This window comes from Sylvia atricapilla, chromosome 13 (assembly GCF_009819655.1).
Source record: "Sylvia atricapilla isolate bSylAtr1 chromosome 13, bSylAtr1.pri, whole genome shotgun sequence".
Lineage (NCBI taxonomy): Eukaryota > Metazoa > Chordata > Aves > Passeriformes > Sylviidae > Sylvia > Sylvia atricapilla.
This window is the reverse complement of record NC_089152.1, coordinates 14722563-14747812: the sequence shown is the minus strand read 5'-3', so window position 1 is coordinate 14747812 and position 25250 is coordinate 14722563. Positions and strand designations below refer to the sequence as shown.

Sequence of the window (25250 nt, the reverse complement as noted above, 5' to 3'; positions counted from 1 at the left end):
GACAAGGTATTGGAAATATTCTAGATTAACTGTTATTAACACAGGAATATAGACACGTAGACTTGCATCATTCAGGGACTCTACATATGAATTTTATTCTAGAATGCCTTAATTGTGAAATGTCATTGGAGTAATTTCCTGTGTTCTGTTTAATTCTGTGAATCATTTTTCTTTCCAGAAGTTCAAGCCATGAGTAAAATTATGCAGCTTGATTTTTTTTTTTAAATGCATGAACTTCTTTTCATTCATTTCAGAATTTTTTTAAAAGATGCCACTTTCATGTGGGCAATTTAATTATTGATGGATGATTATTTAAGGTGCATAACAACCTTTTTCTGAATTCTGTTTCATAGTGAGATATTCAAAGATACAAGCAAATGAGAAAATAAGTAGTGTTTTTGTTCAGTGTTTACAAGTAGACTTTGACTTGTGTACTACTTTTTTTTGGTATTATATGAGTATTATTTGAAACATCCAAAAAAGTAATAAAAGCTTGTATTATTTCTTACCCAATAGTCCCTATGAAAAGCTGGTGTACCTTCATGTGTGTATGCATAATTGGAACAGGAAATTCAATAGAGCTTATCTGAAAGCTTAGCAAAGTGGTAAAGAATATATCTATATGTTGCTGATGAAATCATTATCTTTGCAATAGTGGTGAAATACCAGGATTAATATTCTAGGCTGTGGCATTCTAGCCCATAAGTCCAGCTGGGCAGACATCAGCAGAGGTCTGTGCTCTTCATACCAGCTGTCTGCATTTGGGGTTGCTTTTAAAAGTCTCTATATATAAACATGTTCTTTTAAATCATGGTATTTTCTGTTCCTCTTGCTGTAATATTTTTGTATAAAATAGTCATAAATGGATAGTTTAATTAGCAGTTGAATCAAAAGTTTAAGCGCGTTAAATCAAAGGAGATGCTGTCTAATTTTGGTTTTGCTATCTACTTTTGTATGCTTTTTAATCGAGAAATTGCTGAAGTATTTCTTACAGCAGCATATTCCAGTCATAGACTTACACGTCCACATATATGTGTATGGATATATGGAAATTACCAATGAAGTGAGATGTTCCCCAACTGTTAAATAATGGCTCCCTTCCCTTTGCTGTCCCAGGAGCTGCTGGGCACTTTCTGCAGACTGGCATGGCCAGCCCTGCACTGGTGTAAAGCAGCAGGAGGCTCCATGTCTGTGACACCAGGCCCTGTGTTACTGCTCCTTTGGGAGCAGGAATGGTGTGCCTGGGCACTGGGTGCTAAAGGGGGCTTACAGTGGTACACAGATGCTGATTCTAACTGACAGGGAATGATACCTGTTGGTAGCTCTTTGCACTGCCAAAACCTTGTGGCTGCTGAAGTGTTTTCCACAGGAAAACCTGCTGTCTCCTTTCTGCCCCCCAGCATGGGTTTCACTGAGAGTACCATAGGCATGTCCCTTGTGCAGTGGCTGTCCTGCTTCTCCCTGTGTGCAAGTCAGGCATAAATTCTGCATGGGAGAGAGGAGAGGAGAGTCCTGCACTGCCATGAGAAATAATTATCTGGATGGAGAGCCTTGTGTGGATCACTGGGAAATATTAACAGAAGGAAACGAACCCATACTGAGTCATCAGAGCAATAATCAGTGCCTCTGTAGAATACAATGGTATTTCTAGAAATAAAAACTAAAATTAAGGATCAGTAGCTATTATTGCTCCTTTTACACCTTTTTTTTTCTTTGTCATTATCACCTGAGTCTTTAAAATAGAGTTTTTAAATATAAAAACAAGCATCTGCCAGCTGCCTGTTTACTGTAGTTCAGTCTTTGTTAGGTCCCTCCCTTTTCTAATCCCAGGAAGATAATTGAGTGTCTTTGCAGACAAATTAAGGCTCAGCTATGCACAAAAGTCATTTTGGCATACTGTGATACCATCAGTGTTGTCTTGGTTTTATGTCTTCGAGACTGCTGCTACAGAGCAGCACAGCTGAAGTTACCTGATTTCTGATGAGGCAGAAGGAAATGTTGAGTGAGTTTTACTGCAGGATGGCAAGAAAAATGTGAGTGAATACTTGTTCTGGACCTCTGAGTATCATGGTTTAGAGAAGCACAGGTATGCTATTTTGTGAAGCTGATAGTTCATATATGCTTCTAGAAAACACGTATGCCACATATATATGTTTGTTTTCTATCCATATAAAACAGTGTGCATGTTTATCATATCTCTGACAGATTGCTAAGATAGAAAACATCAGTCATTTAAGTGAACTGAGAGTGTTAAACCTTGCCAGAAACCTCCTCACTGTGGTAGAAAACCTGAATGGACTGGATTCCCTCACAGAGCTCAACCTCCGGCATAATCAAGTCTCTGCTATAGTAAGGAGCAAAACTCTTGTCCTTTCTTTTTTCTTCGTTTCCTTTTCTTTGTTTTTGACGAAATGCATGATAACTCTAACTTGTTTAAACCGTATCAGTGTTACGGATTTTTGGTATCTTGTGTTTCCTCATATTGTGTTGCTTCTATTGTTCTGCTACAATACTTAATTCTACAACATAAAGGTGAAACAAACATGTATTTTTGGTGTTATTGGTTATTGTTATTTTCTTTAAATGTGCTCAGAGAGACTGGACTTAGATGACCTTTAAAGGTCCCTTCCAACCCAAACTGTGCTGTGATTCTATGATGACTTGTGTTTCAAATCTGAAAGCTCATGATGTTCCTTGGGGAGGGGGAAGAGATGTTGAAAAAGCTTTGTGGTTTTAATATGCAAATTTAAATACTCTTCTTCATGTTCTAGAAACACATCATCTCAATTTCTGTAGTTTAGCTAAGCCATAAGATCATCTTGAAATTTCAACTTTTGAATGTTGCTGGGGCAAATGCAGAGAAAACAGGTATTGATTGTAAGAGCAGAGTTTTCTTGTGGAGGCTTTAACCCAGTGTTTTAAGTCTTCATATTCTAAAAGTTCAGCCTTTCACTTTGCAATTTGAGCTGTAGTTCAGGCATGGCAAATGGATTATTCAAACAAGAGCTTTAAAAACATTTTAATTAGATAGCTACCTTTTTCTGGCCTGTATAATTCTTTTAGTTCCTGGTCCCCTCTTGCTGCTGAGCCTTTCTTTTCTTCGGTTTCTGCTGTTTGCCAAAGAGGAATTGGTTTTACATCTCAAAAATAAGAATTTTCTGCTCCTTGCTGGTTCTGTCACTGTACAGATGGGTACAGTGTCAGTGATGTTACCTCAAATTCTCTTTTCTCGTAGCTTCTGCCTTTTCAGTCCTCTCAGGTGCAGCTTGTACTTTCTGCTGTCCCAAGTAGAGAGTCAGCATGAAATTTAAATTAGTGACTTACAGACTTGGACTCTGTGCTGTATCTCAATGTTTTAGTGTTTCCTGGCACAGACAGTGTTTCAGAAGATGATGTTCTCTTCAGGGAAATATTTCTTTTGCTTGTTGGCATGTGGGTTTTTTTTAACTGTTGTTCTTGTCGGTATCTTTTTGGGTTTTTACTCTGATTAAATGCTAATGAAATAGACTTTTGTGAGCCTGGGTTGTTTTGTTTTTCATTGAATAGTAATTTTAGCAAGTATGGCACTAACTCTGTGTTTACGCTTTGCAAACACATTATACTATCTAAAACTCTTAAGTAAATATGGCTTGTAAAATAAAATATTTTTTCTTATGTTAATGATAGGCATTGTCTTTTTCTGTGTGTACAATGATGTGCATGTATTATGTATTTCTACTTACATTTGTTTTATTTTTTAAAATGAAAGCTACATTCCTTTTGTATGGAAATTCAGATTCTGCTGCAATAGGAAATTACTAAAAATGCAGAAACATGGAAAGAAATATATCATTCTATGGAAAGAATATCCAAGATAGTTTATTTCTGGAGCACTTGAGTAGCTGAGAGGGGGACTATTTTTCTTTAAGATGAAGTTTAAGTTCATGTGGTTGACTGTGCAGGTGGAAGAGATATTGTAATCATTGTAATTGTTACGATGCTTAATTATTTTTTTAATTAATTATCTTGCACTTAGCTGCAAAACATTCACTCCTAAGCTGATGAAAAGAACTTGGTTACTGTGCTTTAATTACTCAGTTACTGTGACAATGCTCATTATGAGTCATGCTTTTTAAACTTGATTATTTCTTCAAAGGAAAGAATCTAAACACAATTTAAAAAAGAAACTTCTGTTCTAAAATACTTTTTTAAAGTCTGATTTAAATAACTTTGCATTTTTTGGTGAACCTTCCTTATATTTCACATGCCTCCCTTCAACCTGCCCTAAGTGTTTTATTTTTGTGTAGGAAAGATGGTGATCTCATTGTCAAACAAAATAAGTTCCATCTTGAACTCTCTGCCCTTTGCAGTTTACTGTATTGAATAAGTGAAGTTATCCAACAGGGTTGTACTTGGTTTGAGGAATTAAATCTGGAATCATCCTTTACAGTCCACTGGCCTTGGACTACCAGTTTAGGGACTGTTTTTTGTCTTTGAGTTTTTCACTACAGACTGAAAAGCCTTGAATCCTAAGTAGTTATTTTTGTAAAGATGCGCTCCAGTTGATTCAAAGCTTTAGGATTTGCAGAGGCAGTCCTGGAGTTTGCTTTATAGCAAAAGAATCTTACAGGATTGAAGTGTATTCAGAGAATTTGACTGTTCAGGAGAATAGCGAACAGAATAAATGGTGACAAAGAGTCTCACATGGCATCAAAAGCACAGATCTATACATAGAATGAGATATGAAATATCTACTTATTTTCCATCCAGTTGTGAGTTAAGGCTTCTGTTAGGGAGATTATCTATATTTTTCTTTGAAAGACTGACCTGCTTGTTTGCTTTGAGGTATTAAAAATTTAGCATTTTGGATTTTGTGATCTGCAGCTTGATCTTAGACTTGAAAGAGGACTGGTCAAGATGTTCACCATTTTTTTCGGTAAAGAATTTCTGCCCTCTGTCCACCTCACTATAAAATTTTGTATCAAACTTTAAGTAGCTGGAGGTTTTTGGACTTTTTTTTTTTAAGAATCCTGTCTAGTGTTTCCTGCCACACCAAGGAGACTAGCAACATGTTTTACAAGACAGCAGCACATCATGCTAGGAAATCTGTCTGGAGGGGTAATTACTTTGTATTCCCAAGTGATGAGTTGAAATAATTTCTGCTTGGGCATTACTGTGCACAACCCTATAATGCTTGTCTTCACGTGTGTATCCAGCTGTACCATGTGTGCCCACCCTTCCAGTCATCACCACCAAGTAGCCTTGGGGACAGAGGGGCTACCCAAATGGACCTCTGCTGTGAACTCAGTCTCCCCATGACCTGGGAGGACTCAGGACAGCTCTGAACCATGAGTTCTGCACTGCAGACTTGATCACATAAGCCCTGCTCATCATATCTCAGCAGCTTTGTTAGCTAAAATTTAGTGTTTCATTAATAGGAGCTGCAGGGTTTGTTTGAGCTGCCTTTGTTTACCTGTTTGGAATGACCTGTTCTGGTCTGCTCTGTGGACATGTCAGAAATTTGATGAAGAGAGGAAGAGTCATAGGCTAAAATCAAGCCACTGAGCTCTGATGCTCCTTTCCCAGGTTTGTGTCCTCTGGTTTCAAGTTGGAGTATGGTCATCGTCAGGGTAAGGAGATGCAGACTTAGAACTGAGGGGTTAAGTGTGAATGGCTTGTGGGTCCCTGCAGACTGTGCTGTCTAATATAGATTTTGTAACTGAAGTTTGATCTTATTTATTATGTTTCATCTTACTAATATTTGAGCTATTTGCTATTTAGAGGTTTTCTGTAAAGGCAGTTACTGGCAATATTAAGTTTAGAGTTTCTTATTCTGTAAACTCATACCTTCTTTTAAATGTGAATTGTAAAGGTTGTAAAGGTGACAGAGTCCTTCAGATCATTCTGTGACTGGAGACTCACTGCTGTTTGGCAGTGCTAATTGCACTGCTGTATTGCACTTATTTCAGCAAACTTCTTTTCTTTTTTTTTTTTTTTTTTTTTTTTTTTTTTTTTTTTTTTTTAAAGCGTGTTTATCCTGCAGCTTAAATGCTGAGACAGCACCTTGGCTTATTTCCCAAAAGGCTGTTCAAAAAGCAGCAGCAGCAGCCATACCCTCCTTTTCTTGAACATCATTTGCTTTGCAAGTGATGCAGCGTGTTCTGCAGAGAGGGATCTGCACTGAAACACTCCCTTGCAGTCTGCATTAGGGAGAGATGGAGCTGCACGTCCAGCAGAAATCAATGTTGCAGCAAGGTTACAGCATTTAGAAATGAAAGCACTTCATCAGGCCAAGTAAAAGGCTCAAAAGACACTTCCAGCTGCTGAATTTATGCCTATCTTTTCTTTCTAGAAAGATGTGGATACTTTGCCCTGTCTCCAGCGTCTCTTTCTCAGCTTCAACAATATATCTAGGTAAGGGGAATAGTAGTTTGTTTCTTATCAGTTATTTGAAGTATCCTACTGGAGCTGTGTTTCATGAAAATTTGAATTCAAACACTGTGAGTACAGATCCTTTTTTCCTTTCCTAACATGTCAGATAAAAACACAATCAAGCCATTGTGTATTTTCTACTTTAAGTATAAAATTTCTTGAAACCCTCTGCATTTAAATGTAGTTGTACTATGAGTATTCTGCCAAGAAACATATTTTTAATTGACTATTATACTGTTTATAGTGGTCAAAATTGAAAGTGGATTTCTAAATATGTTGTTTTGCTGTTAACCTAGTTGTCTGTTAATGCAGCATTATGCAAGGTACAAATTATATTTAACATTCCATCACTGTGTTTCTGGAGTTATGCAAACTGCTGAGTCAGATTCTGCTTGCTATGGGTGAATTATTTCATGTTTGTGTTTTACTTGTCCATGTATTAATAAAGTCTGAAAGGTATATTCATGGTTCTCTTTCAGACCAGATGGCAGAAGCAAAATAGCTCAACTCACAAAGCTGGGCTTCTATAGTTTCAAGTAACTAAGAGCATTTTGTTATAAATAGAAATGTTTGTCTTCTGTGCCTTTTCATATTAATGCATTTTTGAAGTCTGCCTTTATACTCGTGCCAGTATTCGAAAAAAAAGCCAAGTGCCTGCATTATCTTCAGTTTGGTATGTCCTTTTTTTAATCCCTTGATCACCAGCAGCTTTCTTTGTTTAGAATCAAATAATTAAATGTGGGGTAGGGGAAGATGCTTCGTGTTCTAATTACTGGAAATGCCATGCTATTACTGTGGTATCTTTCTCTGTAAAATGTATTTAGTAGGAGCTTTTATTGCAGTAGCTACTCAAACATTTTATATTGACCTGCATTATGTTATTTGCAGACAGCTCCAACCTACTTGTGTTCCTTAGGTTCTTAAAGTACAAGTGCAGTACATCTTAAATACTCATGGCTGTTAAACATTTAAAGGAATTCAGAGATAAACTGCAGGAGTCTTTCTTATGCTCTTCCCTTTGTTAATTTGCTAGTCTTCTTAATTTCTGTTTTAAATTGGCATAGTGAGTTAGCATTTTGCTTCTATTGAATCATTTCCAGAATTGAGACTTGCCTTTGTTTCTGGCTTTCTAAAAAAAGTCTCAGGTTGGCAGGAGCAAGGAGGGGACTGCAGCAGCTTGGCTCCCTGGCTGTCAGGGAGCATCACTGCAGTCAGGGAAATTGCCATGTCTCTGTATGGACCTGCTGTGTTTTGTGTAGCTTTTTGAGTGCTTTCTCGTATTGTTTTATGCAAATTCATGTTATTTTTACAGTGTTCAAAGAGGAGGAAATGTTTGGAATTTTCTGTGAGGTTTTGATAGATTTCTCAAAGTTTGTGATGGGTAGCTTGCTTCTTGGTACTGTTTAAGAATTTTTGTCATTTATTCCTGGGGCCTTTAGTTGGTCTATTGCTAGATCTAGTCTTAGGTTTCATGTAAGCTACAAATACTTACCTAGAATATATATAGAGATATATAATTTGGTGTGAGTTTGCAGTTGGAATAGGTATAAAAAATGGTAATGTTAAACAAATGATATTGCTCTTCTATAAGTTTTGTATATGCAAGTGGTAGATAGATGGATGGATAACTTTAACTCTCTATTTACCAGTCATTATTTTAAAACACACAAATGAAAAATTTCTTTTAATCACATTCTGCTTGGATTATTTTAAATAATAAACTTTTACAACATATAGCAGTTCTGAAGGCTAAAACCCCCTGTAATTCCTTATTTAGAGTTATGTAGATGTGTTTTCTGCCAGGGAAGTGATTAAATATTGCAAGTATATTCTTGACCATCTGTGTTCTGATGCTTGGCTTGATGCTTTTTGACTGAGGGAGTTCTATGCAACCATGACCCCAGTGAACTGTTGGGCTCTATCTGGCCATTCCTACACCCTTTTAAATGGGTTTTTCTTATGCTTTTGAGTCACTTACCCCATTTACTCTGGGCCATAGGATAATTTGAAAAATGATTTTTCCTAAAAACAGCTCAGTCTTTACAACTGAATTCTGTTTGACAAGCAAATTAGTGCACAATTACTCCAATAATTTATCTGTAGGTGCATAAAAAATGCCCCCTGCCAATGGAAACAAACAGCAAAATTGCCAGAACTTAAATATATTTTTGTTACTATTTCATTGCAATATTTTATTAGTGTTCATTTTTTAAAATAGCATTTTTGTGGCAATGGAAACATGGAAACATGGAAAGATGTTCTTGTTTCTATTTTTGTGTCAGTGAAAATCCTTGACTCTTAAATTGACACATCCTGGCATATTGAATTAATATTTCAGTAGAAGACTCAGGAATGCCATTAAAAATTGTCACTATTTTAGGCCTGAGGATCTACCACAGGTTTCATCATTGTGTTCTTTTTTTACTTCAGAGAAGGGCTCAGAATGCTGCTGCTTCTCTGCAGAATAATTTTTATAATAAAAGGATATATTGGGAAGATAATGTGAGCTTAAACTGAGCTTGATGCTGATAGGAAACAAAGGAAGTCCTGTTTCTGGCTTCAGCCCAAAAAAATCTCAGCAGTTACACACTGAAGGCGTTTATACCTGATGGCTGAAGGCAATGTCTATATATAGAACTGGTTATGAGAAAAAATGGGAGAAATCCCATTTTTAATTTGTCATGTGGCACAGGGAAGAGATTGCAGTAACATTTGCAGGAAAGATTTGCCACAGAGATTCAGAAAGAAAGTTGTTGCTTGTATTTGAACATATGAAACCAGGGAAGACCATTTTTTGATCTTGGAAACAAAAGACACATTTTCAGTGTTATGCTGGTGTCCAGGTCAGCATTATGTTGGCTTTTTCATTTAGTCTAGGCATGTGGAATGAGTTGGATACAAGCTCATGTAATTCTTGTTCTTCATTTGGTTGCTGCATTGGAAACCTGAGAGAAGCAATGTTCTTAGCCTAATGAAAACAAAAAAAAGTATATTTTTACTCAGCGAGATGGAAATTTATAAATGCATTGTGAGATGCTTGAACAAAAGCAAGCGAAGGGGAATGAAAGGTTGATGGTAGTTACATGTGTTTTCATAGGTAGCTATGATAGTTTAGTAGCTAGAAACATAGTAAAACACAAGTTTTCTTCTTTAGGAATTTTTGAACATACAGTTCCCTCTCAGGTGTTCTTTCTGACTACAGTATGTTGCCTTCCTTCTCTATTCTAAGCTTTTTCCCTTTTTGCAACATGCTTTTAAAAATTGATGCGAATGTGTAGAGAAGGAACTATTGTCTCCCTAAAGAAGCAGGTTAAAACAGAAGATAACTATTCCTGTGTCCTGTGGATGTGTGTCAGTGGTGCAGGTTGAGCTGCAGGTGCTCTGCTGTTAAGTGCTGCATTCTGATTTGAGGCAGGACAAGTGGATTTGTGTCCCTTTGGCAGAGGGGAGAACTGGAGGCAGGACTTGGAGCATGCACACAAGATCTATTCTGACAAGATTTCCAGAAAATGCTTTCTGGTAATGTAGCCCAAATTTGTGACTTATTTCTGTGTTGCTGAAATTATAATTTTAGCAAAGATAATTTATGTAAGAAGAACAGGAATGAGCGGTGGTTGCCTCCTGCAGTAGAAGGTCTTTTGGAAAGAGAATCAGACATTCCACTTGAGAAGATTGACTGAGGCAGTCTGACACAGCACCATCCAGAGCTGCTTTGTATTTCCTGAGCAGGTTAAAGGCTCCTTTGTGGTGGGCAGAGGCTGGAGAGAGAGAGCTGTGAGACATGGCCTCTGTTTCCTGTCGAGTGGTCACCACGGGGCTCTGTCCCAGCAGTCAGCCTGCTGGGAAGCCAACAGAAGCTTGGTTGTGAACTGTGCAATCTGTTTGGCAATTTAGCACATTAAAGTTTTACTTAGTTTAGGATTGGGATACCAGTGTGACAAGTACAGTATATAAATTTTTCTACATGGAATTTCTCAAGCTCTGGTTTTTCGTATGTGTATACAAAGATGTGAAAACAGTTCTTTGCACTACTGTTTCTTTGTAAAATTGAGCTGCTAATAGGGCAGCTAAAAGCAGGATAAAGCAAGCACATCTGTTTTTAGGTCCAGAGTGAATGTTCTGGCATGCTGAAGCAGTGAGAATTTCAAAGCACAGCAGTATGTGTAAGTGGAAGGTCTTGAAAACACACTAGCAAGCTTTCAACTTTTCTGTCATTTCCTGAAGAAATTGTTTTTATTAAAAATCTTTAAATCATATGTAATGAAAGAAGTACTTTTTGGCTAAATGTTTAGTAGTGAGTGCTTGGAATAAGTATATTTAATGCTTTTAAATATACTTGCACTTAAAAGTAGTTTTGAAGACCAAGGATCTTCATATTTTTCAAACAGAATGTGTTCTAGATCAATGGAAATTCAGACTCTGGGGGGTTTTGTTCTAACATGTTTGAATTTGCCTTACTAAGTTTTGTGCACTTGGGAAGATAATCTTTTATCTTTAGTACATATTGAATATGTATTTTACATAATGTGTCAGCCTGATCTTCCAAAAATGTGCTTCCATAAGCTGTTTTCTGGAAAGGAAACGGGATCATAAAAAGAAACAGAAAATTGAGCTTTTAACTGCGTGTACAAAATAGCCAGTGCCTCAGATATCCCAAGAACTTTGACTGTCTTTGTCACAATCTACCCATAGTTCATTTTCCATTGGTTTTTAGGTTGTTTTCATGCACTAAGCACCAAGGCAGTAATATCTTCTTCCTTACTGTCACTTTCCTGCTGTGCCCTTTGAGTGTGCAGTGCAGGAGCTCCATGCATGCTGCACCAATCGCTTGAATATAGCTATTGCAGCTTTATGCAATGGCAGTCTTAGAAATGAACATCTGTACTGCATGTGATTTCTGATCACTAAGTTCAGGGCAGACTTAAGGTTTGACTTGACTTAATGCAGACTTGACTTTTGAAGGCCAAAGCACATAAGGATGGGTGCAGTGTCCTACATACATTATAAACATGTCATGGAGTCTTATTTATTACCATAACTGTTCAGGGTTTTTTATTAAAATCCAGTCAAATAGTTCTCGGTTGCTTAAAAATACTAAATATCTGAGCTGCTTTGTTTTCACATTTCATTTTCAATGAAAGGAACACTAGAGAGGTTATACATCTCCAAATGTATTTTACACAGGTCAGTTATTTTTTGGCAGGTAACCAAATCTGATGTATTCTAAGAAGTCAGCAGGTTAGAGTTTGTAGACTGAACTCAAAGTAATGGACTAATCTGTTTTGAAGATTATGATGCTTTTGTGGTTGTTTTACTATCAATATTAATGATGATGCAAACACCTAGAATCATTCTGTGGTATTTGTGGTTGACTTTCTTTCCTTGTACATTCCAGGTTTTTCATGCTGCATTTGATGGCAAATACGCCTGTTATAGTTCTGAATGTGAATTTATATGTATTGTATTTTTTTAAGGAGGTTGATTTAAATACTTTTATAATTCTCCTTATTCTACATTTCTTTTTACCTGTATGTGAAGGGACTAAAAAGTTTACCAGCAGCAGCTGCTGGTATTTCAGAATGCTTGTATTTATCATATTCAGTACTGATGGGTGGAAGTGTTTCAGTACAATTAAATATTTGTTCTGTCCATAAGAAATAACATCCTCCATCTCAACATTATTCCCACTTCATGACATTAAAACTTTAAACTCTTTTGGTTACAGTTTTGAGGATATTCTGTGCCTTGCTGATTCCTCATCCTTGTCAGATATCACCCTTGATGGCAATCCAATAGCTCAGGAGACATGGTACAAACACACTGTTCTCCATCATATGATGCAGCTCCGACAGCTAGATATGAAGAGAATCACAGTAAGACATTTCCGTTTTCATCAAATTTAGTAGATACTTTAAATCAGAAGTAAAATGCAGGGGGTTCTGTGTATATGTGTTTATTAAAAGTACAAACGTTTTCTTAATTTAGTATGAAATGGTGAATAGACGTTACAATATTTAAAACTTCAACCCTTTTCTTTAGTTGAGTATAAAGTAAGGGTTTGCATTTTTACTTCATTTAACATGTTTATTTTGAAGTGCTAAAACTCTTCAGCAGCAAATGCTGTAGATTCAGCTGCTATGTGACAGAGAGCCTGCAAAGCTTTTGGTTAGAATTTTCCCTACAATCTTTGCTGATTTGTTGGATAAGAAGGAGCTGCACATTTCTTCCAAAGGAAAGGTCTGTTTGCCCTAAAACGGCTGTAATTGGTATCTTTTATTTAAGAATTTAATTGGTTCCTTTAATCAGCCTCCCTAGGGAGATCTGGTCATCACACAGTGTGTGTGTCTGTCTCTATTTCTCCCTTCCTAACCTACTCTCTCTGATAATTTCTGTTTCTGCTGCTCAAGTAACCTTGATAAGGGAGAGGGGACCTGCATATAACTCAGTCTCCTACAGGCTTCTTGAAAATCCACTTCAGAGGATAAAGGACAATCACCAGGGTTTTACCATAATGCCACTTCTTTTGTCTTTCAATATAGGAATAGTCTTGGTAATTCTTCTGTGCCTACTCAAAAGTGATGTGTGAGCATGATTTCTTACCAGAGAAATCTGTCCAGCAGCAAGCAACAGTGGTACAGTGGTAACTTTTTGGATGAGGTGCTGATACAGACACTTTGTTTTAAATGCTCCTTTGCTTTGTGCAAAGCCTGTGCAGCATTGCAAATTGCAGCTGATGCTTTTTTCATAGAGCCAGTTAGGCTGAAAAGTATAATATGTATATGGAAAACATTAATTTTAAAAAGAAAGTGATTGGGACATGAGAGTTTTGCTCCCATCATTGAAAATACTAAACACTTGTTTGGTCACAGATATTCTAAGCTACAGAGGTTTGTATATTTTATGACCTTATAGTGACTTAATAATTGCTAATTACTTTGCTTTTAAAAACTTGTTTTATCAGTTTTATTTCACAAACTTGATTTGAAAAAAGAAAATATCTCTCCATCTCCTCACCTTTACCCTTGTCAAGAGGGGATGGATCCTGGTGGAAATATCAGTGATGGGAAAAACTGTACAAACTCCTTTTTAGACTCTGAGATCTCTATGGGGGGAAAGTTATCACAAATGCACAGCCATGGGAAGAACTTAAATCTGGGTTTGCACCTTGTTAAACATCAGAGAATCAACCACAGAGACAAAAAGCCATCGAAAACCAGGCTTCACCAGTTATGCTGCTCATAAACCTACTTGTAAAAATAATGTGTTTTACACTCTTTATTTGCCTTCTGCTTTTGAGCCTTTTAACATCTTTCTCCACGTAGGGGGTGCTGTATGTTTTCTCCAATAAGAACTGTTACCCAGATAATCATATGACTTAAGAAACTGGGATTTAAAGGAAAATAACAAGTACCATGGGATTTGTGGTAAAATTAAAGAGCTGGCAATTCCAAATCTGGCCATTCTGCCTAGCATTGCAACATGCTGTTGCCATCAGCTATAAGGGTAGATGTAACCTAGTGGGGGAATGGATTTGCAGTGTTGAGTATGTGATTTGCACTCTTGATTAGTGTAAGAAACTAAACTAAACTCTAATTACGTTTATAGGATCTTTTCTTCATCAGCCTGAAGAACATTTAGGCCATTTTGAACTTTAGCATTACTTTGTCTCACAACAAATTGAGAGTTGGAGTATTGCTGGTGGTTTTTTCTGACTAGGCATTCTTCACTAACTTCTTCAGAAACTTTTCTGCTCAAGAACTGAGTTTTACACAATTGTTAGTTCCGATTTTAACTTTTGTTTTACTGAAGGGTATTTTCAAAAGTTTTCATAAGACTTGGAAGCTTCATTCATGTTTGGTTTCAACAAGATACATGCTCTTTGGTGCCAGGCTTTTTCCTTAGGATTCCCTGGAGAAAGGAGCCATGGCACAAAAATTTAATGACAACTGTCTCTGCCTTAGGGCACTATTCAGAAACATAGAGCTGCCATGAAAACCAAAGACATGTACTTGGAATAAAACATTTGTGTGTTGTAATTGTTTTAATAACGCTTAAGTTGGGGTAGATTTGCCTTTAGGCAAAGGATTGTATTGTATTATGACAACTCTTAAACCCTGACCAGTGTGGAAGCTGTTTTCTTGGCCACCTCATTCCTAAGCCATTTTTGAAAGCAAGATTCAAGCTCTTGAACTGCTGAAGCATAGACCAAATTGTGGTGAAATCAGTGGAGGTTAAGCACCTGTAACACTCTTCACTTGTTCATTGTCCACACAAGATGATTTTCAGCTGTAAACCCAGCCACTTGTGTATCTAAAACATCAGCTCAGTAGAAATCTTTTGCTTTCTTGTCCTTTGGCAGCTCAGTCTAAAGGCTTAAAGACCGGGCAGGAGGCTGAATTACCGTGGCTGGATGGACTCCAGCGTTCACTTGGGTTCCTGTCAGTAACTCAGTTACACCTTTACCTCCCCTTAGCTGCAGGGTGGTGGGACTGGATGAATGGATCCATGGAATGGGCTTGTGTGGAGCCTTACACTCAGAGCAGGCTCAGGTTGCATTTGTGGTTATTTACCTTGTTTAACTTAGCGTAATGGTTGTTTTTCTGGGCACTGAAGCTTTTTCACCCCGTTTTGTAGTTTGAACCTTTTCAAAAGTGGGCCTGCCCAGTGGAGCTTATAGTTTGACTGGGATCTTTTTCTTTTTTTCCACTCTTTTGTAACAGTAAGCAGATATTGCCTGCAGATATGTAATGACATATTTAAATATGATTGAAATGTGTACATATTCCTTACTTAGGAGTCACATAACCAGGAACATTTGCTATCCATCACTTCAAATAGGCTTCCTCAAGAGAATTTGCTAAGTGTGTATGTATTCCTATATGTGTGTGTAAATATGATATGTAATGCAAATTTTTTAAAATGTTGCCAGATTGAAAGACAAGCTGTGTCTTTTTAGAAGCAAAGCTTTGCATTTTTCATTGAGGTTTTATATGTTTTAGAAGCTTAAAGTAAGAGAGCTGTGTTTGGTTTTGATTATTTGCTTAGACATTTCATTGCTGGTTGGGGAGTAGATTCTACTGCTTTATCCAGAACAGAATTTATTTCTGTATTCCATCACTACTGTAAAGTGTTTGGAGGCTTTTTTTTTTTTTTTTTTTTTTTTTTAAGGAGGAATCCCTAATTTTTTTTTCTTTCTACTGGGAAATAAGATACTTAAATGTGAGTTTGCGTGACTTCAAACGTGTCATTTGTTGAAAGGAAGGTGCCTGGAGAACAGCGATGCAGAAGTGAGGAGGAACGCGCGCGTTCCCGGCGGATCGTGCCGAGGTTCCCCTCGGGGTGCAGGAGCGCGCGGCTGGCGGCAGGGGGCGCCGTGGGCACGGGGAAGCGCTCCCGGCCCGGCGGGAACAGCCCCGGGAAAAGCGTCCCCACCTTGTCCGGGGAGCGCCCAGCGACAGAAATCCTGGCCTTAGCGGGGACGGGATAACCCGGGGAAACCGCTGATACGGGGAGAGGGCTCCAGCTTTTCCAAAACACTTTCTTATAGAGAAGGATGATAGCAAAAGTGAATTGTGGCAAGGTTATATAGGGATTTGTTTCCTAAATGCTTTGGTACTCCGGATTGTTTGGGAGTTTTTTGTTGTTGTTTTTGGTTTTGTTTTGTGGGTTAGTTAGTTTGTTTGTGGTTTTTTGTTTGTTTGGGGGTTTTTTGTGGGTTCCTTTGGAATGTTTTTTAAGATTGCTTCCATGTGTTGTGTAAGATTAATCAAGAAACGTATATGTAGATGTGACTTGTGATCTTTGTTCAGAGATTATCTCTACCACTCTGCCTTTATGAATACTGAGCAAAGCTAAGGATGTATTTTATCTTTGGCTGAGCTAACTTCTTTTGGAAAAGAATTAGGGTTTTTTTTAAGTGTCTGCAGTTAGGATAAATTCTTGATCAAGGAAAAGATCCTTATTCAGTCAATGCTCTTGTTAGAATGTAATTTGCGTTGGTTGATTTTGATCTTTGTATGGAGACTGTGTTGTAGGGAAGGTACAGGACTGACTCCAGTGGGGGCACTAGACCCTCCTGCATGGAAGACACTGTCAGAAGGTGCACGTCTGGACTGGATTAAGGGCAAGCTTTGAGAAGAAATATAGAGTGAGAAGAGATCTGTTGAAGCTGAGAGAAAACTGATTTAGGCAACTTTATGGATGATTGCCTTAAAGCTTGGGGGAAAACTACAGCAAGTTGTTTTAGAACAAATAAAATTAATGAAAGCTGACTTTCTATCAATGCCATTTTGTTATCTAGTTCTCACCTCCCCCAGTGTGAAACACAACACCACCTCAGTTAGTTTGAAACTGAGTCTCTTGATAAATGGCCAGATGTTTTCTGCCAAAAAGAATGGATAGTTTATGCTTCCTCTTCCTTGGTGGTAAAACTAGCTTACATTTCTCTTCTTTCTACATACCAATATAATATAATCAAACTTCTTGGGAACAAGAAACGTCCCTTAATTTAAGACTTCTAAACATACTTTGTTATTTGATATGTTCAATGTGCTGAAAAGTCATTAGAGATGATGAAGACAAAAATCTGTAAAAAGCTTGTTTCTTTAGGAAGCCTAGTTTAAAAGCATAGATACACAGTCAAACCAAGTGATTTAATTAAAAAAATTAAAATTCTGTGAAACAAATCTAACCTGCTCTCTAAAGAAAGATATCACTAATGTAGTTTGCTAGTGTTTACCTTTTATTTTAAGACTTGTGTTTTTTACACTAACAGAATAATGTAATACATAATTGGGATAAAGAGCTATAATGAGAATAATGCTTGTTGTTCCTAAAATTCTGAACTGTATCTTGAGGAACAGTACATTTTTATTTTGCATTATTAACCATGCATTCACATTTGTGACGAGTTACCTGCATGGGGTTTATCTAATGGTTTTCACAGCCTGCCTCTGAGCCATCCCATTCTTGTGTTGGATTTCATTGTGTGGTATTTTGTTCCCGTGGCATCTAGAAGGCCTTCTGTATCCATGTGTGCTTTTATTTTGTTATTCAGTTGCTGATGATATCCTTTAACATGCACTGTGCACTTCTAACCTGGATTATGCTGTAATTCCATGCCACTGGCTCCTTGGAAATAATCTGGTTAGGAACAGCTTAAAAGCCCAGTAGCAGAGGAGGCTGCCAACAGAACTTCACCAGCGAAAGACAAGTTGCTTTGAGAATAAATTAATAATAATAATAATTTTTTTAAAAGTTAGGGGCTTTCCAGTTAGTGTTCCAAGGAAATTCTTGCATACAAGAAGCAGCTTACTCTGTCCAAAGCCTCATGCCTTGCTGTGCACTGCGGCACTCCTCTTCTTTAAGGTGAGATATTAGGGTAAAGTCATGGAGGAGCAGTTTGAAAATCTGTTGTTTAACCCCTTTCCAGACTAGTGCCAAAATCCATGGTGTGTCAGTGGGTTTCAGGGGAACTGTACATAGGTCAGACTAAGTCTGCCTCATGTGCTGAACTCCTTATGCTTTGGAAATTGTTTTCTTAGAAACGTAATGGCCATGCTAAGTGTGAAGTTCCTGTTTTATTTTATCTTCCAGTAAGCACTCAGCCATATGCTTAGGGGTTCTTACAATGCTCTAAACATAGCATGTTTTATTTATGTAGAAATTTTGACGTGTCGATATATCTTACTGGTTGATGGTGCTTTCTGTTCGTTTTTGTTTGTTAATTTTGTTAACATATAACTTTTCCAGAAAATGGAAAGGTTTGGACAGGAGCTTTCTATTTTGAGGAAATGAAAACACTTTTCATATGTTCTGGGAGGACACTTCAATAGAAATACCCAAATGGCATGTGAAGTAAATCAAAATAAGTTAAAGTATGCTTCCCAAATATTTGTGTTGGAAGGACTCTACACTTTTTACTTCATAGTGAACATTTCTTTTGTTACTTAGAAATATATGTTCTAAAAATACTGTGCTGTGAGAATGTTTAGACTTCTGTAAACAAGGGGCATCCAACCTAATATGGGTGTATTGCAGTATCAAATTGCTGTATCAAGAAAAAAAAAGCAGCTTCACTTTCATTGTTTAGAAATCAATGGCTTTCTTCTTGAGATTTCATCATTAGGCAATAGTATTGCTGAGACAAAAGGGTCATGGAATAGCTAACTTCGAAAACGTTTTGTTCTTCTTGAGTTCTGTTGTTGACTGAGGGAAGCCAAGCTCTAGAAACAGTTTATAATGATGAAAATTAATCTTGGATTATGATTCAAGCATAAATAGAGCCCAGCTTTTTTGCTCTGTGTGGTTTTTTTTACAAAAACATAACCCTGCTAATTGCAAAAACTATTACAAAGATACAAAGATGTATTGCACTGTTGTATCTAGAAATATTTTTCATGGTCATACTCACCATATGCTTTATACTTTTTCAAAGACTCTTGCATATATTACTTTTAACTAACTTTATCTTCAGCATTTATATCTGATTAGTTAGTTATTCTGGTTTTCTTGACTTATAATTAACAATTTTATGTGTTTTAGCACTGTTTTAGAACATAAAGAAAATAAAATTTCTAAAATTATGTTAAAATGAAAATATACATTTCAAATACCAACACAAGAACATAATTTATCAGTAATACTTTTCAGAACCAGCTTAGTTCCTCCCTTTAGGAATTTGTTTTTCTTTTTTTCCATCCAGGAAGAAGAAAGACGTATGGCATCTATTGCAGCAAGGAAAGAGGAGGAAAGGAAGCGTGAAAGCCACAGACAGACCTTGCTAAAGGTATTTATTGTCTGTGGCTGTTCTAAGGTCACTGTAAACCAGTGTACAGCAGTAATTTATATCCAGATTTTTTCGCTGCAGATATTATATATCCCAATATGCCTCTGTCTATTTTTACAGCTTCAACAGTGCACTCCATGACTGAAACTCTGTTCAGTCAAATATGTGAGGTACACTTGAGCAGAAAGCCCACGTTGAACATGAGTGTGATACATGTCAGTGGATGACAAACCTCCATGTCATAACTCCAGGCTAAAGTAAAGGACTTCTCCAGGGATTTCTCATTCCTTGGTCTCCCCTTTTCAGGTGAACACTGACTGCAGCCCTGCAGGGTGTTCCAGTTTTTCCTTCATTTTTTTTCCTGTTGAAGTTGTTCTTTTCTGTGGTGTGAGTGAAGGGCCCCTGAGGGCAGAGCCAGACCCCAGCAGTTGTCTCTGTCAGCAGAGCTCTGATCTGTCTTATCTCCCAGCCCAGCTGGCCGGGCTGGTGCTGACACACAGGGGACAGAAGTGCCCCACCAGGGGAGACACAGGTGCCCTCCAGAACACTCCTCATGGGGCTGCTGACTACATCAGCTGTGCTCCAAACAGGAGACTAAAGTTCAATAATCTAAGAGTATCTACATTCTATTTGCTGTGTGAATATTTATCACCATTTATCTCCAAATCTTTTCTTTTTTGAAGAAAAAAGGTGCCTAAGTTGTTTTTTTTGTCATCCAGTAATGCCTGTACAAACAATCGCTTTCAGTTTGGAAGTCAAATAAACAAAAAAATGTTCATGTCCATATTAAGTTTCCAAGGTAAAATCATATTTCATGAAGGGGATTAGATTGGATTAGTTGAAGGAGGCCATAAGAAGTGTAACAAACATATTTAACTGAAAAATAAAAAGACACAAACAGAATGTTAACAGTATGTTAAAAGATGTTTTAAGTATATCAAAAACCCCCAAGAACCTAAACATATGAATTGGGGGGGAATTTTCATGTCCAGTGGCTAAGAATATGTTTTGATTTCCTATATATTTATATCCTTCTGTATTTCTATTTGATTAAAGACATGGATATAATAAAAAAATATAGATACAGTTTTGGGAGGTGTTTTTCTTTTTTTTTAAGTAGTGTTTTTGTTTGGTTTTGGTATTTCTTCTTTCTCTCTAAGATATTGATGTATTTCAAGTCTCTTCAGATTTGAAGTGTTGGTGCCAGATCTTAGTAGCATAAAGAAATGGAAAATGAGTAAATAATTGTCACATATGGCATTGTCTCATGCTGTTGGAAATGTCTCTATGACTAGAAAAAACCCAAATAGGTATTTATTTGTAGTTCATGTTTTTAACCATTGATGTAATATTTCTTTTCAGCAGAGGGATTGTTTGTCTTGGTGGCCTAGATTTTGAGGTGCTTTTTGCTGGTGGAAAATTCCCTTAGAAGAAAAAGTATTTTAACATCTTGTTGCCATCATTACTCAATTTCAACATTGCATTTTAGACTTTAATTTAGTTAAAGTATATTTCTTATCTTCAAATAGTTAAGTGGCATAATAGTCAAATACCAATATTAATGATTTGATGATTTTGTAGATCTTTCCTTTGTAAATGGATTCTAATGATTCAGGCTTTTTTCCTATTCCACACATTTGAATTGAAGGATTAAATATGCTCATAGATACAATGTCCAGCAAAAAAATCTGGGAACTATTGGTTTCTTCATAGTTAAATCTGAAAAAAATATTTACAGATCTGTGTTCTGCAACTTTCTTTTACCATCCCATTTGTCCAGCATTTCTTATGCTACATGAAGTGTAAATAAAATTATAGGCCCTCGTTCAGTAGCAAACAATTGTTGTTTTCCTGTATGCACCACATTGAAAATGTTCATTTCAGCAACGTCATCTCTTCTTTTTCCCTTGCTGATACTTGTCTGCCCAAACAGCAGAATTTCTTCATCTTTTTTTCCAGACTTCTTTTTTATTGCTTCCAGCCCACTCTTCTGGGAAAGATTGAGATGTACTTTGAAATGTATAGAGAATGTCATTCCTTTCCAACAGTGGTTGAACTTAGTATTTACTGGAACAAGAGAACATTACTGCTAACAGAATCTTCACACTTGTAAAATTGCTTTTTGTAGAAGAAATTCATGGAAGTTTTTGAAGTTCTGTAGGAATCCAGCAGCTCTCATCTGAGGGCTAACAAAGCAGTAGGGCTATACAGTAATTGAGGTTGAGACCCTAACCCTTGAGAACAAACAGAATTTTCTAAAATTCTGTTTTCTAAATTTTCTCAAGATTGTTTTGATAAAAAACACTGATGATTCCAACTTCCCCTCCTTTCTGTGACATGGAGCTCAGTCATCGTGGAATTCTGTAAGTGTTGAGCAACTAGGGCTCTAACCAGAAAGCATCAAAACTCCCTGGGCAAATGGAACATGAAATAGAGTTCTGAGCTCTTTAAAATGGAAAAACTTGCAGAAGAACTGTTTCCATGTCCTAAGTAGCTTAACATCACACTTTCCTAAGTTGTGAATTTATTGTTACTTTCCTTGTTTCTTCATTGCAAATTCTGTGAAATTATTTGCTGACACTTATTCAAAATAGCGCTAGAATGATGCGTTGAGATTAATGCATAACCACCATCCACTAGTAGTTTCTTCAATGTGAAACCTTTAAAATGTTTTGCTTCAGCAGCATGTTTCAGAACAAACCAATGTCTTGATTCTGCCTTCCCATGCCTTGTGATGACTCGTGTCTCCTGTTTCAGGAAAAGAAGCGGTTAACAATCGGGAACATCGCTCGGCAGTGGGAGATCCAGCAGAACAGAATTGCTCTTGAGGCTTCTTTAAACAAAGATAAAGAAAATGAGCCCTGCCAGATCAATGGCAGTGCTGCATATGTATTTCCTGAAGAAAGCAGGTATTTTATTGGGTGATACTTTTACCTGTCCATGTCTTAAGTTCCAAGTTACTACTTCTCACCTCTGAGATCTCACTGTATTTCATTATCAAAAGTACTATATATGCAAATCAACCCTGAAAAGATGGTTTACTTTGCTTTTGACCATAAGAAATAAGTAACATGTTTAAAAGAAATAGAACAGCGACTCATTGCCTAAAGAAGTGCAAGCTAAATTATTATGTGATTTTGCTAAATAAAGAACAACTTCATGTTTACAAGAAATGTTAAATGTGAATTCCTGGGCCTTCTTAAGGCTGTTCATTTCATTAGCAGCTTAGATTGTTGCTTTCAGTTTAAATGAACAAAATGAAGATGTATGAGCATTATGAAGATTTGTAATCTCTTTGTGTATCAGGAGTTGTTCCATAGTTGTATTCAGGCTCTTAGTTTGAACTGCAGCATCTTTTATGGGACTGCTTTTACACCCATGCTATTTCAACAGTAGCAGTTACCAGGCATAGTTTTATTCTCAAGAAGACTTTAGTATTCTTGGTTTAAAATATATCATTTTTGCTTATTTGCATTTAAAATGTGGTCATGTGGCCAGAGCCCACTGCAGTGGGCTAAAGAGCTTAATGAACAGTGTATGCCTTGTATTGGCTAAAACCAAAGTAGCACTTCAACCTTGGTTAGCTCAGGCAAATGCCTAAAAATAAGTCTGCACAAATTCAATAGCAAGTACAGCTTCCTGCTGTCCCTGGTCTATGCTGGAAATGTCAGGGATGCTCAGGGAGTCTTTGTCTCTCACAAGTAGAACCCATCTGAGTTTTCAGTCTATTATGGCTCAAGCTGGTTCTTATCGTCAGTCAAGTGCTACATCTTTTGAAACACTTTTTCCTTAGCATTTTTAAATTGCCATCATCTTTTCTATTCTTGTGCTTTCAAAGCTTTCCCCTGAATGCATTTACCCCCTGCTTTCTTGCCTGCTTGATTTCTTTGCCATTTACTTCAGTGTTGGTAATCCCTCCCCCATGACCAAGTCAATGTAACTATGGTAGTTTGACTGTTGTTCTGGTAATGAACAAATTCTCATTGCTTGAGAAATGATGCTGTTTTGGTGTATTTGTTTTATCATAGTGAAGAATTTCAAGATAAACTACTAAGCAACAAAATTGCAGGTGAAATTCAGCATAGTTAAGTAATTAGAGCTTCACATATGGACTGGTGGGCTCTGAACATTTTCAGTTGAGAGAAATTTTAGAGTTCTGATTGTTATTGTGAAGAGAACGTCAGTCAAATGATTGCTACTGGTCAAAATACATTTAAAAGACTGAGAATGTGGTGAAGAATAAAATAATAACAATCATTACATAACTTTCTAAACCTGTAATTTGTGCTTATCTTGAGTTCTCTACACTTTAGGTCCAGCCAGCTGAGTGTATCATGTTGGAAGGATAAAAAGATAGGATAAAAAGAGACAGGAGTCAGGAATACCTGGATTTATTGCTTAATTTTAAAATTGCTCTTGGGAATTGCAAAAGGTCTCATTATTTGAAAGAAATGCTGGAGTTATTGCTTATATCCGCTTTTGCATTTCACATAACAAACAGAATATGAAGGGGACATAAATAAATACATTGTTTGAAGTTTTGTTTAGATATCTAAAGCAACATGAAACATGCTAGGTTAGCGTTCTGAGCTAAAATTTTAAAGCTGATTATTAAATTTGAATGGACTCTTTATTTTAATTTGACCCCACCACCAACTCAAATACACCCAGAGCCTTTCTGCTGCAGAAGTAGTACAAATACAGTGTTACTTGATGGAAGAAGGGTTTTCCAGCCTTTAGTGTATTTGAACCAGATGGGGTACTGAAAATGAATGAAATGCTGAGAAATGCCATTGTATTTGACAGTTGAGTTTTGGTAAAAGAAAGGACTGTTACTCAGTAGAGTGATGTTATTTCAAAATCATCTCATTTACATCACTGTGTTTTTATTTCCTCTGCAGATCTCTTGATACAATCCTGAGCAGTGCAGTACAAGGCTTGTCTGTTCTAGAGTCTCATTTAGTGGAAGTGGAAGGAGACACTCTTGGCTTGTATGGTGCTGGGGCACTGGAGTGCCTGGATCGAAGCTGGAGTGTTCAAACAGCTGGCATCATTGCCACAGTCTCCTTTATGTTCATTGAATTTGATGAAATTGTCCAAGTGTTAGCAAAACTGAAGACAAAATTTCCTAATTGTGTGGTGAGCATGCCTCTTGTTTCAGCTCTGAACAGCTGTGGAATATGGATTGTCTAATAGAACCTTGCTTTGGCATAGCCCCCCCCCCCCAAGTGCTTTCATGTAAATAGATACTGTTAAAAAATGCTTATTTCCTTATGTTATAATACTAACCTTGATACTTAAAAATCAATAATTTAAATTTAGATTTCTTTTTAGACCGGTTTTTACTTTTTTTAATTCCTTTGACCTACCTAATTATTTTTAAGTTGCAAAACTTGTGTGTAAATACAGTATTATTGTTCTGTACTATTATGGATCCATGGTATCAGGAAGACTTCATTTGTGGTGTGAGTTCAAATAGTAAATTGTTGATAGGATAAAAAGATGAAGATTAAAAAGAATAGCTAACTAAATCAGCACAGTTCATGAAATTCCTTGGTTGTTGATGAAGAAAAGCAACATGAATGAGAAATCTCTTCAGTATGTCTCTCTTTTTTTCTTAGTCATTCAAATTGATGCAAATATTAAAATAAAGGTAACAAGCATAAGCAACTTGTAGCTCAGATTCATTGGCTCTGGAACTCCCCTGCTGTTTCTCAAGATTTCAACTATAACAAAACTTAATGGTTTAATTGAGGCTGATAAATTTGTGGGAACTTAAGACAAATTTATCTGTCTTAATGAAACAATTAGTTCACTGTGGGTGGGGGAAAATTAGTGGGCGATAGCAGAATCACAACTAAATTTTTATATTCACCATCAATTTTTCCTCCTTCCTCTTCCCACAATAATGCTCCTGTGTAGGATACACCTTGCTCATTACTGTAGGGCAGGGTATGAATTAGGCCAGCACCCTGTGCCCAAAAAGGGCAGAATATTTCAAAAGCATGTATTGTGCTTACTTTTACGTATAGATATTGCTGGTGCTTTACTT

The 25250-nt window shown here is 36.9% G+C and overlaps 1 protein-coding gene across 2 annotated transcripts in view; it reads left to right on the top strand.

Annotated features, from left to right (window-relative positions):
• The window catches only part of LRRC49 (leucine rich repeat containing 49), a 40839-nt gene that overhangs the window by 7376 nt on the left and 8213 nt on the right, over positions 1–25250 (top strand). The window contains exons 7-12 of one of the 2 annotated variants that reach the window (XM_066328524.1): positions 2206–2349; positions 6332–6393; positions 12137–12284; positions 19115–19198; positions 21956–22107; positions 24100–24337. In XM_066328524.1, the coding sequence (XP_066184621.1) occupies positions 2206–2349; positions 6332–6393; positions 12137–12284; positions 19115–19198; positions 21956–22107; positions 24100–24337 (828 nt within the window). The remainder of the gene's footprint in view (positions 1–2205; positions 2350–6331; positions 6394–12136; positions 12285–19114; positions 19199–21955; positions 22108–24099; positions 24338–25250) is intronic. The other variant, XM_066328525.1, reaches the window with a different exon arrangement.